Below are 18,809 nucleotides of genomic sequence, written 5' to 3'. Positions count from 1 at the left end.
TTCTTTCTGCTACATCAGGAAGATTACTACTTCATGTCTGAAGTCCTACCTTTCAGGCATTTGCATTAGACAAATGACTAACCATTGGTTAAATGATGTTTTTGCATGGGTTGAAAGGAGCAACCCCTTCAGGTAGCTGTGAAATTCATACAATAACATGCTCCTGGTAGAGGTGTGTTGGAAGTCCCTTATTCATTGTGGAATCCATGTTCTTCACCTCTGTTTTCACCTTTTTAATTGCTAGCTTCCCTAACTATGTTGGGGAAACAGGGAAATTATAGCAGCACTTTTTCAATTGTTCTGCAGTTTGGACTAGTAAACAAGCACACTGGCTTGGAATACCTGCACTCACCTAGACATGAATATAGAAATGACCTAGTCATGCACTTACTCACCACCTCACTGGGCTGAAAGTTCACTGGTGGAATACACACATTACCAACTTTCTTTTACAGCCCTCTCTTGTACCTGCTACACAAATCCTAGGTGTCTCCAATACCTGGCTCTTCACCTGCCCACCAGCTAGTCCAGCTTAGTTTAGGAGATCTCACTCACACACAAAAAAACGTTCTAAATGGAGTTTACAGAACAGACTGCAATCACCAGGCACAGCAGGATAATCGCATAGACCAGCAGCTTGCTGTCTTGCCATGGACCCCTTTCATTACTCATCTTTTCTCTGCCTTCCCACCTTTGCTATCCCTGCTGGGTACTCTTCAGAGTCCCTCAGAAAGGGTCAGCCCAGTGCCCTCCTTAGAAGGAGCATGGGGTCTGCAAGTCCCATCATACAAGGGGGCCAGGATCCATTTCCCCTGCAAGCACTTCCGATCTTTGCAGTCAGTCCCACCTCTTCCTCTTTTCCTGCTGCTCATAAGGGTGCTTTCCTCATCTCCTGGTCTCCAGTGTTCCAGCTGCCTCACTGCTAACCTTTGGCACCAGCTGGCATCACCACCCTCTTCTTAATTCTTCATGAGCTCTTCCTGGGCCAGGGCTTCTTGCCAACCCAACGGCACCCTGCATGACAGCACCTGTCACAGAAGGTACTTCCATACAACTGCTTGCTGCATTTTCTTTCCTTGAGTTGTATCTAACTGTATTTTTAGGCTTCCTTTTGATATGAGTGCATATGACATGGATTTTGTAAAACTCTTCCAGTGTCTGACTGTGCTCTATCCATCAGCTCTCATCATAAACTTGACAACAAAGCCCATTATAACCTGTCCAGAGGGTCAGTTAAGGCTGCCTGTTAGAGGGAAGTGTTTCCTCTATTGTTAATTTTAAATACCTGCTAAGTGTCTGCAAGATTTATGCGGTGTTTTGGCACAAATGGGAAGAGTATCTACTGCACCACAGAATAAAATGGGGAACTTAATTTTGACTGTTGGTTTTTATTTAAAAAATGAGCCATTTAGTGGTGGGCCCAGCTTCACAGATATTACTGTCCAGGTACTTGTACTCACTGTTAAGCCGAAGGCTGCTGTCCTGTCCTTTTGTTGGGCACAGAAACCTCAACTTCTTTAGAAAAAGCCTCACAGAAGATCAGCCCAGCCTGTTGGAAAATGAGGGTTTTTTTAATGTTTCTCTCATTTTCCTTGTACCAGAGCAGTATCTTTCCACAAAAGGAGTCCATCCTGTGTGCCTGTTTCCTACTGAAGGAGATTCAGTCCTTCAGTTCTGCTGTTCCCTTGGCTCCCTATAGCCCTTGAAAACCACAGCACTTGCAGAACCAGTTGCTTCTTTGGCTTCTCAGCACTATCCAGGTTGTGTCAGGCTGAGGGCTGGCTGCTCCCTAAGGTATGGAAGCCCAGAGTCACCTCTGGGCAGGGCACCCACAACCAGCACCCACACCACAGCACACGTCCATTGCCTGTCTCCCACAGACAGGCTGGGACCACTGAACAAGAATTCTGTTTGCCAAGAGTAGTGAATTGCTTAGGAAGTAAAGCCTAGGAAGGTAAAAACTAACTACTGGCTTTCATCCACACTTTAATATACATCCTACATCATGTGATCAGGAACTGCATTTCTGGGTCCTATGCTGTGCCTGCAGGACTTCAGAGAAACACAGCTTTCTTCTCATTCATTAACTGCAATATGAAAACTGCAGAAGCTTGGGTGGACTACACCTTCCCTTCAGTAATAATCCAATGGCCCAGCTAGAAGCATCTTGCCAAGCACTACTAACAAAGCATCATCCCAGAGTGCTTCTCCATCATACCTATCATACCTTCTTTTTCTCTGCATTTTAATCGTCCACAGCATCCTGCTGCCAAAGCCTTTGTGCATCCAAACCAAAAGGCTCTCTTCCCAGCTCTTAGCTGTTACCATGATGGTCATAAGCCTTAAACTTTCTGTGAATCATAAATTCTGGTAGAGATGAAACAGCTCTTGCAGGTAAAGATATAATGCTCATTTGTGCCAGGGATACATTCTTAAGTTGCACTTTATTACAGAAAGATTCTGAAAGGCTAACAGGCAAAGAAATAACCAAAGAAGTTATGTGGGCTCTCGGCTGACTTGCTGTGGCTCATCAGTTCCTGGGGGACTGGAGCAGTGCAAGTACCAGTCAGGCACAGCATATGCTGCTGGAGATGACATCCTTGTCTCAGGAGCGTAGTACCTCCATTGGTCTTAAGATAAAAATACAGGAGGAAGTAAGGGATACTGGGTTTTCTGTGGATTCTGTTGTTGCTGGTAGCGAGTAGTGACAGGGCAGCCATTCTGTTTCAGTTGCTTTGTAGAGAAGGCAACGAGGCATTATACTAACACCACTGGGTGTCACTGCATACTGCTGCGGTCCTCCAGAGGCCTTCTTTGCCAAGCTGTCCCATGTGGGAGACACATGTCGTACATGGACTAAAGCTCTCCTTACACTTCAGACTTGGTCTAAGGCTGGGTTGATGCCTCAGGCTGCCTGGTCCCCTTTCTGTGGTCATGATGGCATACAGGCTCCACAGTGGACAGACATTCCTTCCCCTGGAATATGCTCCTTGTCCTGCAGAAGCTTCTCAACCTCCTGGGGCAGGCAAGGTTAGCCACTGCCTCTCTCCTTGGCTTAAGAGAACTGGCTTAGCCCTCCTGAAGAAAGCAAGTCACCCCTTCCTCACCACAACACCTGTTCCTCTGAAGCAGGGGGGGCCGGCATACCCCTGTCAGGAACTTTCTGCTCTTAGCTGGGTTCCTCTGATCACAGCAGGGGAGAAGTTTGGTTTGGTCCTGCCTGCAGACCCCAGTGCTCTGGCAAGCAGCAGGTCCTTGGCTTGCAGATTGCCTACAAAAAAGGAAAGAACTTAGATGTGTGAGGCAGGCACTACCAGCATAACTGGTCTTGTGAAGGCTGAAAAAAGCAGGCTAAACTGAAAAATAAAAATCCTTTCAGCCTTGCAGCCCAAGTATTTCTTACTGGAAGGGCTGCCAGGAGCTGCCTGAATCCACAGCTGAAAGCACAGACAGGTACACACGCAAGGAAGCTGCTACCTAGCCTATACCCCTACAGTTCAACAGTCTGCAGTGCAGGGGGGTTGTCTGTCTCCCATCTAGCAGCATTTCTTTAGCAGCCAGCTTGTCACTGGCCCTTTCCGTGGCATATTTGCAGACAAATGCAGACTGAGTAAAGAGGAAGAGAAGGAGGGAAGGAGGGCTAAGTGTAAATGCATGCTGGTAAGTCTGGGGGAACTCCAAAGAAACATCCCAGGTGGCTAGGTCCTGTGCTGCATCCCTGAAGCGTGATCTGCCAAGAGAGCACACACAGCTCTGCAAGGTGCAAACTCCTCCTCTGTATTCTAGGAAGCTCTGGAAAGGTGTACAGCATACAATTCATCAGGAATAAACAAGCCACTTTTGTTCTACTAGGAAACTACCACCCCGAGGATCCTGTGCTTCTTTTCCTACTGCAGACCACTAGTAAGGAGCTGGCCAGGCTTCTGAAGCAAACCTCACCTGTCAGGAACACGAGTCAAATCCACTGCCAAAAGAGGTAACATCGGTGTCCTTCTGGTTTGGGTCGAAAGGAAAACCAGGACAGCTAAGGGACATAATCCATCCTGCAGAGCGCAATACCGGCTGCATGAAGCTCTCACAATCCCTGTAACAAGATGTATCAGGGCAACTGCTTGGGACTCCCTCAGTGTGTTCCAAAGTGGACTTGTCCCTCATTTCACTGAGACAAAAACCTTTCTAGGCCTAGTCCCGGTGTTCATGAAGAGAGTGGAGAGACTGCTGCTGCCTTCCACCCCCTCCCGACCCAGCTCTCGGGCTGCCCTCATGTTCCACCCCCACCACACCAGCTGATGAGGTGGAACATACACTTGGGGAAAAGGGAAGAGGATCTTTCAAACAACCCCGTTCAGATCTTGGGCCTTTGGTGGCTGTCTCTCCGTATCGGTTGTGGTGCATGCACCAGACACCCTGAGTGAACCCAAAGCTCTGCAGTCTCCATTCCCTCCAGACTGAGAGTGACAAAGGCACAGGGACAACCTGGAGCTGATGCCCCGCTGTGTCTGCCTCAGTGCCAATGATGTGAGGCAGGTGGCAGGGCAAAGGATGTCAGAAAATTGTCAGCAGGGTACCTTACTGCCTGTTACGGAATACCAGCTGCTGGTTTTTTTCTGTAAATTGAGACCAAAAAATGGAAACTGCCAGAAAGAAGACTCATTAACAAAAACCAAGGCCATTTTTGTGACAGCCTGCAGCGCGGTCACAGAACCCAGGGCCTTGCGCCCTAAAACCTTGACCCTGCTCGGCACCGCCGACCCAAGCCCAGCCAAGGTCCCGAGAGGGCTCCCCCGGAGAGGGGCTCCGGCCCTCGCTGGTCCCAGCGCCGCCCCGGGCTCTGCGACCGACCACGCACCGCTTGCCCAGCCCAGGGCGGGAAGAGAAAGATGAAGAGGCATCCCGCCACAGGCTGCGGCCGGCGAGGGAGGGCGAGGGACGGACTCACCGTCCCGCCCGCCCGCGGGGCAGCAACCCCCGCAAGTCCCGGCTGCCGCAGCGGGGCGCGGGCAGGCGGCGGCCCCCGCCTGGCTGGGGGGAGCGTCACGGGCCTCGGGCGCCCCCCGGCGGCTAGAGGCCACCACCGGTCGCGGGCCGACTCCGCTGCAAGAGGGGTGGGGGGCGCTTGCAGCGGCGCGGCCGGCAGCCGGAGAGCGGCCGGGGCTGGGTGGGCAGGGGGCGGTGCCGAGGGCACCTCGCAGCGGGCGGGCGGTGCTCTTCGGGCAGGGCCGGGGCCGAGGGAGGCTGCCAGCGCTCCCCGGGCCAGGCGCCGGCTATGAGGAACGGGTAGCGCCGGCAGGGGCGCGGAGCTCGCTCGGCTGCGCTGCTGCCTGTAGCGAGTACGCGCTGCGCTGCGCTCCGCCTCGCACGGGCGCCAGGAAGGAGCGCTGCCCGGCTGTGCTGCTCTGCCCCCGCCCCGAGCCCTTGCCCCTCCCCGAGCTTTTACCCCGCCCCGGGCCGTTACACCGCCCTAAGCCCTTGCCCCGCCCCGAGCCTTTGCCCCGCCCCGGGCCGTTACACCGCCCTGAGCCCTTGCCCCGCCCCGAGCCCTTGCCTCGCCCCGAGCCCTTGCCCCGCCCCGAGCCCTTGCCCCGCCCCGAGCCCTTGCCACGCCCCGAGCCTTTGCCCCGCCCCGAGCCTTTGCCCCGCCCAGAGCCCTTGCCACGCCCCGAGCCTTTGCCCCGCTCCGAGCCCTTGCCTCGCCCCGAGCCTTTGCCCCGCCCCGCCCCTTTGCCCCGCCCCGAGCCCTTGCCCCGCCCCGAGTCCTTGCCCCGCCCCGAGCCTTTGCCCCTCCCCGAGCTTTTACCCCGCCCCGGGCCGTTACACCGCCCTGAGCCCTTAGGCCTCCGTGCCCGGGCGGCAGGGTGTGTGGGGTGCGCTCCGAGGCGGGCGCTGGCTGCAGGTGCTCGGGGGCGGCTCTGTCCCGGCCTGGGGCCGCAGCGTGCTCGGGTGGCGCCGTGTGCGCCTTTCCCTGTTCGGCGGGCCAGCGAGGGAGCTGCCGCCGCACCGCTTAGCGGGTTCCTTTCCCTGGCGTCTCTACCCCGGGGTGGTGGCTGTCGCTTGCTGCTGGCGCCCCTCGGTGCCGCCGTGCGGGGGAGGTTGCCGGGTGCTGCTGTCGGGTTTCCCTCGGGATGGCAGCCAACGGCACGGTAAGGCGCGGCCGCCTGGGCACCCTTGCAGCGCCCATCCCGCTCGTTTGCCCCCGGCATGGTGTCTATGGGTAGCGTAGCTCAGGGTCGAGCTGCCGACGCCGGGGGGCTAGGCCATCTACTGCAGCCAGGTCAGAGTGGGCACGTCTTTCTCGGTCCAGGTGAAGAACTTGCTGTTTGGTTGGATGCTGGGAAGGTCTTGGTGGGGTTGGATGGAACATGGAGCTGATGGCTGGCTCTGGCTTAGCTCTGCCGGGAGAGTGCCATCATCATGGGCTCTTCGCTGGCTGGTTCCTACCCGACTGAGTTTCCTCAAGTACTGTCTGAGCTCTAGGCACCTTGACCACCCCCAAGCCATTTTACCTGGTGTCCTCCTGCGGTCTGTCTGAATGCCAGCATTTCATCCTTTTGCAGAGCTCTTCTAGAAGATGCCAAGTGGAAAAAAGTGCTCTGAAACATTTTGCCCTCAAGATGAAGCCCAGCAGAGTACGTTTCTTGTACCCTGGTGCTTCTTTCACAGCAGTTTTTTGTATCTCCTTTTATAGGAGGTTTTTAACCAGTGCTTCAAGAGCACCTTCCTGAAGAGTCTTCAAGTGAGACAACGGACCTGGCCTTACCAAACAGTCTTGATTTTAGTTTGCTCACCTACCTCTTGTATCTTGAAATGCAAGAGGTGTATTCCAAAACACCGCAGGCAAATTTTTAAAGAATGTTCAATTTATTTGTTTGACTGCATGTTGATACTGCAGCAGAAAATTACCTCTGAGTGTTGGGACTGAACATACTGAAAATATTTTTCAGTCCATTCTGACTAAGCAGTTGTTCAGGTGAGGGATATGTAATCACGGAGGTAAATCCCAAAGGGTACCCTTAGGAGCAAGCACAAAGACATTTCAACCTCTGAGGGTACCTCTTTGACTCAGTTTGAAAAACATTGTTCCCAAGTGGGGCCTTGCTTTGGAGCTTTAAGCCTTTATGCCCCTTTGTTCTGGGTTGTTAGAATCTCAGTTGTTCTTCATATTATGGTTGTCACTGCACAGAGGAAGACTGGAGATCAGGGGGACCATTACATGCTTCTGCATGCCTTGGGATGGATCTTGTAGTTCCTCTGTAACACCTTAGTTAATGGTGATAATTCTTGTTCTTCTGGAAATTTTGTGAAGCAGCAAATTAGTGCACGAAGGCTTTCAGCCTTTGTGTGCATGGCAAAGTGATGGACTACTAGCCCAGGTGGAAGCATCCTTTCACCTATGCATCCTGTGGACCAGCCAGGCTGGGTTGAGAATGTTGTGACCTTAAGAAATAGGTGGGCCTGTGTATGAGTGGGAGATCAGCTGAAGGTGGTATCAGGGTCAGCATCAGTATTAGGCAATCTTCCTGCAGCACGGGTAAGATTACTACTTTGTGTCTGAAGCTGTCTCTTTCAGGCACTTGCCTGAAATGTATGTGTAAATATGCATACATACTTACGTATATATGTACCGTAGCAAAAGGATTACTCATCTGAGGTCAGAATTTTACCTCAGAGAGAGATTTGAAAAGTAATCTAGATTTTTTTCCCTTGATCCTGGGGAAGCGAGGATTTCATCTGGGGGCTTCTAGCCTCCCATGCTGGCAGCAAGTATCCGTTGTTCTTTGTATGCCAGCCAGGCACAAAGCACATCACATTTTATGGCTCTTGAATCTGAGACTAATAAATGTGTATTAGTAATAAGTGTAGGTAGTAATTTTTAGGATATGTCATTGCCATCTCTTCACAAAGGGAGAAAATGCTTTAAACCAAGAACACGTAAAAAATGTCCTACATAGTTTGCTTCACCTGGGAAGGTTGATGGCTATTAAATAGAGGCTTCTCAAAGTGAAGATGCCTCCTCAGCTATAACCATTGAGATAGGGGCCACAAGGGTCTGCTTTTAATGCTGAATTTGCCCAGTAAAGTAACAAACAGCATCTGGTGGGACTGTAGGTGCCCTCCAAAACCAAATTCTTGTCTGTTCCCTTGTTCCTTTTCTCAGTTGTTAGCTGGTTTGAACAGTAGGGAATGTTTTGAAACTTGTAATTTATGCTAGCCTGTCTCATTTAATCCCAATAAAAGAAAGACAACATTTAAAACAATGTGCAAGACTTGCTAGCAGCCTTCAAGTCTTTTCTCATTGCCTTTCTTTTTACCTTTTTTTTTTTTTCCCCTTGACTTTAGTTTTGATACTTGGGTCTTTGTCATCTAGACAAAATCTCCCTAGGCTTCCCCCCTCCCCCTGCCCTTTAATTAACTCTTTAATTACTAGGCTTCCTTTTCTAGTGCTTCTTTTTGGTGCCAAGAGGAGAGTCTCATCTCTTTCCATCTACTATTTATATATCCTGCCTATCAAATCGTTTTTGTGCTGCCCCGTGTGCCATCATGCCTTCAATATTTGAAAAAAAGTTATCTGAGTTTGGTAATCTCTACTTGTCTAATTAAATTCTTTTTGTTAGTTGAAACTGTTGGTAACCGTCCTGGATCAGAAACTTCCATGGTATGTCAGATCTGAAATGGTACAGTTTAGTGATAGATGGAAGACAGCACTGCAATTTTTTGCACAGTAGGATAGCGTTTTTGAAATGTAAAGCACAAGTAGGCTGCTTCAGCAGAGAACGGTGTTGACGGATTTGAAAAGTAGTTCTAAGAGGCTAACATGTTTTGGTAACATCCAGATTGGACAGCAGACACGCCTCTTCACCCGACATCACTGCTTCTGACATCACTGCATGCTTTTTTGCTAGTCTCATCTTTTTTTCTTTGACAGGTGTCCCAGTTTTTCATCTCTTTAAGCTTCAACGTAACTGCAGTCAGGCTGCAATCTTTACCAGATTCTGGAACTTCTGGTGAAACCTGGACTCCACTGAAGTCTGTAGGGATTTCAACACTGACTTAACGTGTTGGTTAGCACTGATGTCCTGTTTCAGAATCAGTAGAACTGTTTGGCCTAGGCTTCGTTTTCTCCTGGAAAATAAGAAAACTTACACTCTCTGAACATTCAGGTCTGCTTCTTTTGGTTCACTGATCAGATGTATTCAAATGCCCTTATACTTTTCTTTGCTCTTTCCATACTAAATGTGCATGGGCTTCTTGAGAAGTTTATGGTGTATTTACATCTATTTTGGAATCATCTCCTTGTGGATGGTTTCATGGGAGTTGTTTTGTAGTGGCTGCAATCCAAGTGCAACTGAAGCTGATGCATCTGATTTTTGTACTCTGTTCATGATTTTTTGTTCTGTTACCTGTATTGCAGTAGGTATGTCCACATAGGTGGGAAGTATCTTTATCCTTCGTACACTTCTAAATTTATAGAGTAATACATTTCACTTCTAGTTACCCTTCCTGATTTTTAAAATAACCTGCAAGTAGTATCTTTTACCCCATGGGACTCTCCTAGGAGTGTTGCATGTTTAAAAGAGAGAATGCTCAAATAATATGTAGGTTCTAATTAAAAGGATTTATTAGTATAATACAAAATAATGTTAAAAAGCTTTGAAAACTTTGTGCTATCTTTAGGATTTTTTTCCCCTTGTCTTCATGCAGTGAAGGAAGCCGTGAATAGTCTATAAAGATGTTTTGTTTTTTCTTTAATCTCAGGATTTCTTAGCAGCTGTAAGTGAAAAATATTTGGGAGTTGTTTGGGATATTTAATTTAATGCTTTTATTTAGGAGGGAAGTAAGTTGACCTTTGAGCAGCTATTGATCTTGATTGAAGTTATAATAAACAGCTTTGATATGTGTTGCTAATGTCTCTTCATTGCTTTTCAGTTTTCCAACTTTCAGGCCTAGATTTTGTGATGTCCTTTCACTGGCTTTCTTGATGTCATCTTACCTTTCTGTATTTCAGTTAACACCGAGTTTCTTTAGTGATCATTAGCAAGTGAAAGATGATAAAAGTAAAATACACTTTTCTGCTCTAGGCTTCCCCCAATATAGCTGTGTTTGTTCAAATTTCAAACCTCTGTTCAGTGTACCACAACTGTTTTCTTATATGGGGTTCTATCCTTTTTATTAAAAAAAAAAAAAGTAGTAATTAAAAAGGAAATGAATGTCTGGTCCTGTTGACTTTAGTAAGACTGGGATGTTTTTGTACACTGCATACAAAGAAATGAGCCCAGGTGAGAAGTTGCAATGGGTAAGTTTCAACTTGAAGCTTAACTTTGGGTAAAGTGTACTGTGAGGGAAAAGCTTGTGGAGAGCACATTTTGCATTATTGACATATTGAACAAACAGCTGATCTCACCTAGAATAACTAAAGTGCTGCTTTATTTTTTGCTATTCCTTTATACTCTACTCTTACAGAAATTACACAGATAAGATAGTTGTATTTGAAGATATTTAGGACCTTTAATATAACCTTCAAAAGCAAAGGTTATATTATCAGATAATCCTTATTATCATAATTCCTTTTCTTAAATTAAGATTTCTCTCAACACAGGTAAAGCTCCCAGCTATAAACCCTAAATACCCAAGCAGAATGCCAAATGTTTCTACAAACAAGGAATTTAGTGGGAAAAATAAGCTTTCCTTCCCACCTATGTAAGTAGTACGCTTATGAAATCCATTAAACTCCTAAGCCTGCAACTATTTGTGCATGCAAGTAGTATTACTCCTTGTAAAATTGCAGGGATCAGTAGATGTGTGTATGGACTTCGTGGATCCTTACTGCTAGTAAACTTGCCATCATGTGCGATGCTAAAATAATTTTACAAACAACTATAATAGTAGCACTTTAACTCATATGGAAAAGCTATTCAATATACATTTACTTTAGGAAAACTAAGCATACTGTTGCATGTCTTCATGTAGCACTTTCATCGTATTCTAAATTGTATGGGTTTTTTCTCAATACCAGTGAAATAACAAGTATACCTTGTTAGTTCTGTAAGCATAGGTTACAGAGACACAAGTAAGACTACCATTTTAAGAAAACATAAACTGTAGCCCATATAAGGTCAGGCACAGCAAAAATACTGTAATGAACATCTGGAAGATAAGTCTTTTAAGCAAATTGTTGTATCATCTGTGATGTGATGTAATCACATCATCAGTTGTGTGCACAACTGAATTGTTTCTGTGTACTTTGTCTTAAAAATTTATTGCAGAGCGATCAGTAATCCCAGTATGGTTTAGAAATGTTAAGGATACAAAATAAGTAATTAAACTGTCTAATGAACTTGAGAGCAAATCTGTGATAAACTTTCACCTTCATGCAGCACAGAATGAGTACTGTCAGCCTTTTTTACTTATGCATTCTTTGTATGATTTCCCTTTTTCATTTTTTCACCTCTAAGACCAGCACTGTGTAAGTATTATACATGTAAAACTGCAATAAAATGGGTGGCTTTTCTCATGTAAGATTACACATTACTGAATCAGACATCATTATGTGCTTTGATTTTGTTAGTTTTGTTTATTAGATGATTACATGTAGAATATATAATTAGTTACTTAGAAATAAATTATAAGGCTATTGCCTCTTCTGTGCAAAATAAAATCTTCCCACCTAATCCCCGTTTTGGTTTATTTATGCTTTGTTTTCCTTAATATATTTGGATTTACAGGCCTGCTGAGAGAAAAAGTGAAGCAGTAAACTTGAGCAAATTAATTGGCAATGGTTATGGGACGGACTGGTTTCAGCAGTGTACTGGATGTGAAAAAAAGATTCAAAAAACATCTGAAAATAGTGAGCAGTCCAAAGGTAAAATTATTGAAAGCGGTTTCTTCTGAAGTGAGTTTGGATCTCAAGGTAACAGCAGAAGTTAGCCTGAACAATTTGTGTGGTGCACTCTGAGTATGATGAGACTTAATGAATTACTATGCTTAGCTTACAGTACGCTACGACCAGCTAAAGAAAAGAGTGTTCCTGTTTGTAGCTGGTGAATACTGGGGCTTTCATGGATTTTTTTTTCATCTTTACAAATGCAGAAGTAGGCTCTGTTCTGATCCAAGGGCTTCTGTGTGATGCGTTTTTGTAAAATGTTACAGACACAAGCTGTTCTTCTGCCTAAATTTAAGCAGACCGTACAATATTAGTTGCCTATTTGTTGTGAACAGCATTTGGCCCCAAATGTTTTTCTGAAAACTTCTGTGACAAATGTCATCAATACTTGTGCTTAAGAAATAGATGACTATTCATAAAAAAATTACCAACATAAATATATGCAGGTTGTTGAAGACTGTGTCATTGCAGCAAGTTTTATTGGAGTGAAAGAAAGTTATCCAGTGTTTACCTATGATTTTAAACCTTTATCATGCATAATGGTAATAGTGATTAAAGACATCACTCGAAAACCCCTAGATATAAAGGTTAAAAGGCAGAAAATTCCTGTTACTTCTGTCCAAGACCTTTTGCTTGGTCTTTATACGGTGGCTTGGTAACCATGGTAGTTACATCAGTTTTCTATAGCAATCTCTTAAAATGCTGTTGAACATACACATTGCAAGCTCCAGATTTTTTTTGTTGTTTGTATCAGTGAATGCTTATGTATACACTGGGGATTGCCATCACTCCCCTGACTTTGATACATCAATGTGTGAAAGTCTTAGAGACCAGTTAATTCAGTTTCTCTGGCAATTTAGCATTTCCTGGATTCATCTTTGTCTTCCAGTAATATTTTTTTTTGTGTGTGTGTGTGTGTTCAGAACCTCTTCCTCTGGGTGAGCATCAGAAGAAAACAGGCAAACAGAAAACCAGAAGTGTGTTATTGTTCAGAAGAAAAACTGCTATAAAACTATGGGATGAAGCCTGATCTTGATCTGGACCTGAAAGAGGGTGCACAATCTGAGAAGCCACTCTTCAAAGTCAGCTTCAGTATCCAAACTCTGATCATGTAGAGGATGCTGCCTTAGGAGGTGCAATGACCTCACAATTCAACTGTGGAGCCTAAAAGTGCTCTTCCTTAGTATGAAAGAAAATCTTGAATATTATTCTTTTGTTTTCAGGTTCAGTGTAGCTTTCCTGTGCACTGATATTTTTCTTTTCCATTACTGTGAGTAAACTGAAACGATTTGTGATTTTTTTGAAATGTCAAATTCATTCATTTGGTGATAGTTTATTTCTTTAATGTGAAGTGTTCATCTTTTAAGACATTTGGGATATATAAAGCAATCTGAAGAGTTTTCAGAGCAATCATGGTATTGGTTTGGTTATACCACTTATGCATAGAGAACAAAATTATAGGTATACTCTAAACCTGCTGAAAAGTCAGTATGCTGCATAGTTTGATATATAGATAGATCTTATTTTTGAGATGCTTTTCTTTCACAGATTCTGAGGTAACATGACACCTGCTTTACTCGTATTGCCCTCCTTTTTCAATCATAGCTATTCTGATTGAGACTGATTCTGTATTTCGGTGTAAAAGGAGATATTTTTTTTTTTAATGCTCTTAACAGTATGGTTTCATTCAGGCATGTACCTTGACTCAATTTTGACCTTGTCCTTTTCATTCTTACGCATATGTATTGAAGGTAGTGCTTGTATTTTCTTCCCACTTGGGTACTTTTGTCTGCTCATCCAAAGCCATTGGCAGCATGAGCATCTTGCAGCTCCCTTTTGAGATAGCGCTTTCTCTGTTCTCGCTTGTGCAGGACGAGTCCAAGACACATCAGACAGGGGATATAACCCATTCTGTATGTAAATCTATAACCCATTTGTGTTTGATTATAGATTAGCATCATACTGCAAACTTTGTAGGTAGCTTGTCTGTCTTGTTAGTTAAAAAAGTAATGGAATTTGTATATATTTTGATGTGAGAGAGAAACTGAAAATTTTAGTTGACCTTTGTATTCTTATGGTTGAAGTTATCCTAAGAACTTTAATCTTTTTTTATTGTAGATTCAGAGCCATCACAGTCTGAATAGGCACCTGCAGGTAGAGTCAAAGCCACAGTTTCAGGGACGTTAGAAGTAACTTAAAAAGACTATTGGGGAAGTAAAGCTTTATGTGGCTTATATAGTCCACTATTTACATGTTTGTCAGATAGCTTTTTTATAGTTAAACTCATTCCTGATTGAGAAGTTTATTTGACTTATAATATGGATGAACTTTATTGTGCTTGATTACAGCAAATTTTAAAGAACAGGCAACAGCTGTCAGTGCATTTTCCTAGACATTTTTCTTAATGTAATAAACAAAAAAACCCAAAGCCGAAGTTTTCTCCTACACTAGACTAGTGCTCCTTTGCTGCTGTTAAACAGTTATCATATTGCTGCTGAATTGACTAGACACAGGCACAGTATCGATGTGTCCAAACCAGCAACTTTATTTAAGTACAGTTATACTCATGACCTATGCCATAAAGAAAGGTGAGGGGGAACTGTATGATATGGCATAAAATGTAAATAGAAAGAATCAAACTGGTATGGACCCTTGCAGTGAAAAAGGCAAACCTTCACTGGAAAGATGGCTTCTTAGCCGTTTATCCAGACCAGCTATTCAGCTTTCTAGGACAATTCTGTTGCTATGCCTGCTGCAGAAGAACTAGTTGATCAGTCATAGTGTTCAGCCACATAATTAAATTAAGACCTGCTGGCATTTCTTGTTACAGTCTTGATACACAGAAGATGAATCATTGGGTAACGGTGCTGTGAACTAGGCTATATATGATGTCTGCACTTTAAACTGTTAAATAAAAATTTTATTTATCCTGAAGTTCTGACTGAAAAAAAAAAATAGTATGTGCTAGATCCCTATGTTTATTCGCACCAGCAAAACAGTTTGTACTTTGTATATAAATCATCTGAATATTTTGAAAAAGCTAGATATGCTGATATTTTTAACACTTGTTCTTTTATCTACCTGAATTAGGCTGTATTCATGAAATCTTATGAATAATTAAATATTTATTATAAAGCACATTAGAATTTCAGTAAATTTTTTTTGCTACTACTATGAAAAGTGAAGGTTTTCATAAGGAAAAGAGTAATTTTTAGTTTCATTTTCAGAGTGCACTCAGTACATTATGCACCTCTGAATCCAAGAGCTGAAGATTTTAAGATGTGTTACTGAATATATATTTCCTTGAACAGAATGTTTAGAGGATTTGGCTTGATAGTGCTTTTCTTTAGAACTTTGATATGAAAATTGATTTGAAATAGGTAAACCTGTTGCTAATCTGAACCTTCACAATTTTCAGTGAAAGTTTGTGGAAGTTTTACTGTTGATGTTAGACCCAGCACCTGAATTTCTTTCCTGTTCATTCTAACCAGCAATTCAACTATGTTTTATTTACAAAAATATCTAAGTAAAACATGTGAAAATACCTAAATGTACAGTTATTGGTTATTCAGCAACATTTTCCAAATATAAAAAAGCTTACATCAGGCTGTATCTGAGGGGCGAGGGGAATAATTACTGCCTTCTGTCTGTTTTCACTTACAGTTTGTATTATGGATTATGTTCAGATACATTGAAACCATTAATTTTGCTGTAAAAGCAGAGCTTTTGGTGAGATCTACTTTTCTAGGTTAGAGTACAAGGAGATGCCAGAGCTGGTGCTCTTAGTATTAAAACCTGACCAGTAGAAAAACTGTCACCTGCCATTATAGAGAACCGCTAAAGACAAAGGTTATGTGAAGAAATCGTGTACATATAACAGTGAAGTTGTTGATACCGTTAGAATTTCAACAATACAATTTTACATCTAATGCAGTAATCACCAGTAGCTGCATGATGTTCTCCTAAAAAATAAGTACATTTTATGAACTACTTAGATTTATTCAGTCATATGAACATGCCTAATCCATGAATTCAGCTATCTTTATTTGATAGAGTCTTTGGATAAGGTTATAATTTTTATTTCTAGTGTCTGTAAAATGTGTAATAGAGGGCTGGGTTTGTTGTGCCCAGTGAAACAGTAAAATAAGTTACATGTATGACACCCTTTGTAGCATACTTTCAGGGTATAACTATCAGCAATAGTACTAATATTCAGTCTCACTTTGATCTCCTGACTCCTCTTACTGTAGGAAAAACTTCTATTGCAAATACTAATTGTAGTTACACGCTTTACTGTAAAAAAACTGTACAGTTACAAAACATAAAAGAAAGGGGAAATGTTGAAATGATGATGAAACTTTCCAGAGTTAAGTAGCTTAACGGTTTTAATGCTCATCACTCGAGTAAGAAGGGTTTTGTTCTTGAGCATATATGGAATCTATTTCAATGTGGTTTTTTTTTCTTGTAGAAAGTTTTCTGAAAGGGGTTTAGTACACATCTACTGAAAAGGTTGAAGACAGTAATGTTACGGCAAAAAAACGCAGCAACCACCAAATAAGCAACTAGAATGGATATCTTAGTGTTTACAAATTTATAGATCACCTATTCACATAGACTTGAAGGTGCTTGCTGTGCCCAAATCCTCAACATCTACTCCATAAAGTAAGAATTCCTGTGTGGCTGCAGTACTGCTGACCTGCAGACAAGAATCCTAATAATTCTTTTCTATTTGATGGTCTTGTTAAGATCTGTACAAAGCTTCCTAATGTAACTTTATTACTTTGAGTTGTTTAATGTCTGAGTCCTCTTCACTTTTGGACACTTATTCCTATGTATTGGAGTTCTTTTCCAGAACAGTCATATTTTTAGGCAATTCTTAGAGGCAGAGACAGAAGGACAGCTGAGATCCTAACTTGGTGATTCAGCGCTGTTTTGCTTTACTGTAGCTGTGTACTTAGAGGTATTTACAGTCCTGGATTTCAGATATTTTAAAATTGTACACCATATCCTGTTGTAAAAATTGTCTCTTTTTACCTTGGTCACCATTAGGTAATACTCACATGACATTCCTCAAATTCTTAAGTTTGCTAATGTGGCATTAATGTATACTCGGCTTTCCTTAATCAAGCCAAGGAGATGTTTGATCTGCACTGTTGGCCAGCTGAGTCTTCTTGGATCACAGTTTGAATACCATGAGTTAGAATATTAACAGCCTAAGATTTCTCTTTATAGGAGCAGGTAGAGAGCCCTGGAATTTGTGTTTGTGCGTTCAGAATAATGCAGAGCTGCAGAAGAAGCATAACTTGCCAGTTCTCCAAGGGACATGAAATCAAAGCAGGGTAACAAATCAAAAAGCTCCATCTGAATACAAGGATGGAAATGTGTTGCTCAGGTTCACCTTACCCCAGTAATTATGTTGTTTTATTTACTTCTGAGTCAATGCAGTCATGCTACTGGCGCTTTTCAAAGTCATCAGCAGTTCCATATAAAAGCAGGGGAAGGTTCTGGGTCTGGAGGGGTTTTCAGTGTTTGTTTTTCAGAGACATGCTGAAGTCAAAAAGCTGGGCACTTCCGTACAAAGTCTAGCCTTAGTGTTTTAAATGCTGAAATGTTTATTTAATTGCATTGTGCTTCATCTCTGACCTGAATGCCTTTTAGTAATAAGTGAGATTTTTATATTTTTTTAAATACTGATTGCTTTGCAAGCCCAAAGATAAGACAAAAGTGCAATTACATTTTATGAAATCATCCAAGTATACTGAATACATGGAATATTTTTAAAATAGAATTCCAGATACAGATTTAAAAATAACTTGGCAGTTTATGTACTGAGGATTAATTTTCCTTTTACATGCAACCATTTCGCTGTAGTGAAGTCTAATGGCTGTTTTAATTTTTATGTGACCAAATATATACTTAATTCTTAGCATTTATGTCTTTTTAGACTAAAATATAAACACGTTTGCAGATCAAGGGTATATATGCATTAACTTTCATTGTGTAGCAATGCAAACAAAAATTGAATTGGCCGATGCATTTCTTAAGCATCTAAAAGTTCATTGACTTTAGCATATCTGTTTCCTAAACACTTAAATCTGCGCTGAATATGCAGACTTAGTTGTAAAAGATGTAGGATGAAGCCATTTTTTTTCCGTCAGCAAATATTCTGCTTTTGCAGTCCTCTGCAGATTATTTTTCAGAATGTAGTTACATATTGTGCTATAGCCTGGGAAAAAGCTAGAAGGAGAAATACGGGAGTTCAGTCTTAGAATGTTTTGTCCTGCTATTAGTAGTTTTACTGATACTAAATATGCAGAACGACAGAAGAATCAAAATGCAGTAGGTATGTGTCTGAATAGCTGCACTGAATTATTTGACCAATTGACTATAAAATGATATATAGTAAGCAGGAAGGATTATACTTTTGATTATAAAAGAACAGCCAGCCTTATTTTCCATAGATGTAAGTTTTCATCCATGCAATATAAAAGTTTGTAAAGTGAGGCCAGTTGCAGGTTTTGCAATTTATGGTTGTAATAATCCCACTATGTAGTTGTGTATTTTTCAGTCTTCTAAAGTAACACATTAACATATTTCATAATTATACTTGAGGTGTTTTTCCCACTAAAATAAAAAATTGAATGAAAACCCAAAGATTAAAAAACCAGGAAGCTTAAAGTAAAATTTTAAAAAAGTTTTCTGGAGATTACTGAGAGCAAAGGTTACTACCAATTATTAGTCATAGAGCTGCATTATTTATTGAACGTTTCAGACAAAGTGGTAACTACAGTAACCTGATTACTCTTTATTTACAAAATAAGTAATTTACATTGACTATTCTCTTAATATATAGCTTAATGAGAAACCTCCTGAAAGCCAAAGCAGATTTTTCAGCGGACCCTGAGATCAAGGGGTAGGTAATATTCCTATT

General features: G+C 42.6%; 1 protein-coding gene across 2 annotated transcripts; it reads left to right on the top strand.

Annotated features, from left to right (window-relative positions):
- Nucleotides 1-919: 919 nt before the first annotated feature.
- On the top strand, nucleotides 920-15,018 carry C3H7orf57 (chromosome 3 C7orf57 homolog). Of its 2 annotated transcripts, XR_008746671.1 has the most exons (5): nucleotides 920-1,040; nucleotides 3,853-3,976; nucleotides 10,595-10,695; nucleotides 11,721-11,857; nucleotides 12,802-15,018. XR_008746671.1 is itself a non-coding variant. In XM_027789950.2 (4 exons), the coding sequence occupies exons 1-4, from the start codon at nucleotides 6,123-6,125 to the stop codon at nucleotides 12,906-12,908; spliced, it is 363 nt and encodes a 120-aa protein (XP_027645751.1). In that variant the 5' UTR covers nucleotides 5,854-6,122; the 3' UTR covers nucleotides 12,909-15,018. The 2 variants fall into 2 exon arrangements, 1 of the variants encoding a protein (XP_027645751.1); XM_027789950.2 differs by lacking the exons at nucleotides 920-1,040; nucleotides 3,853-3,976 and adding an exon at nucleotides 5,854-6,140.
- The last annotated feature ends 3,791 nt before the right edge of the window (nucleotides 15,019-18,809 follow it).

This window comes from Falco peregrinus, chromosome 3, assembly GCF_023634155.1.
Source record: "Falco peregrinus isolate bFalPer1 chromosome 3, bFalPer1.pri, whole genome shotgun sequence".
In the NCBI taxonomy this organism is placed as follows: Eukaryota; Metazoa; Chordata; class Aves; order Falconiformes; family Falconidae; genus Falco; species Falco peregrinus.
Note: the sequence above shows the minus strand (reverse complement) of the source record. Positions and strands in the feature narration are given on the sequence as shown.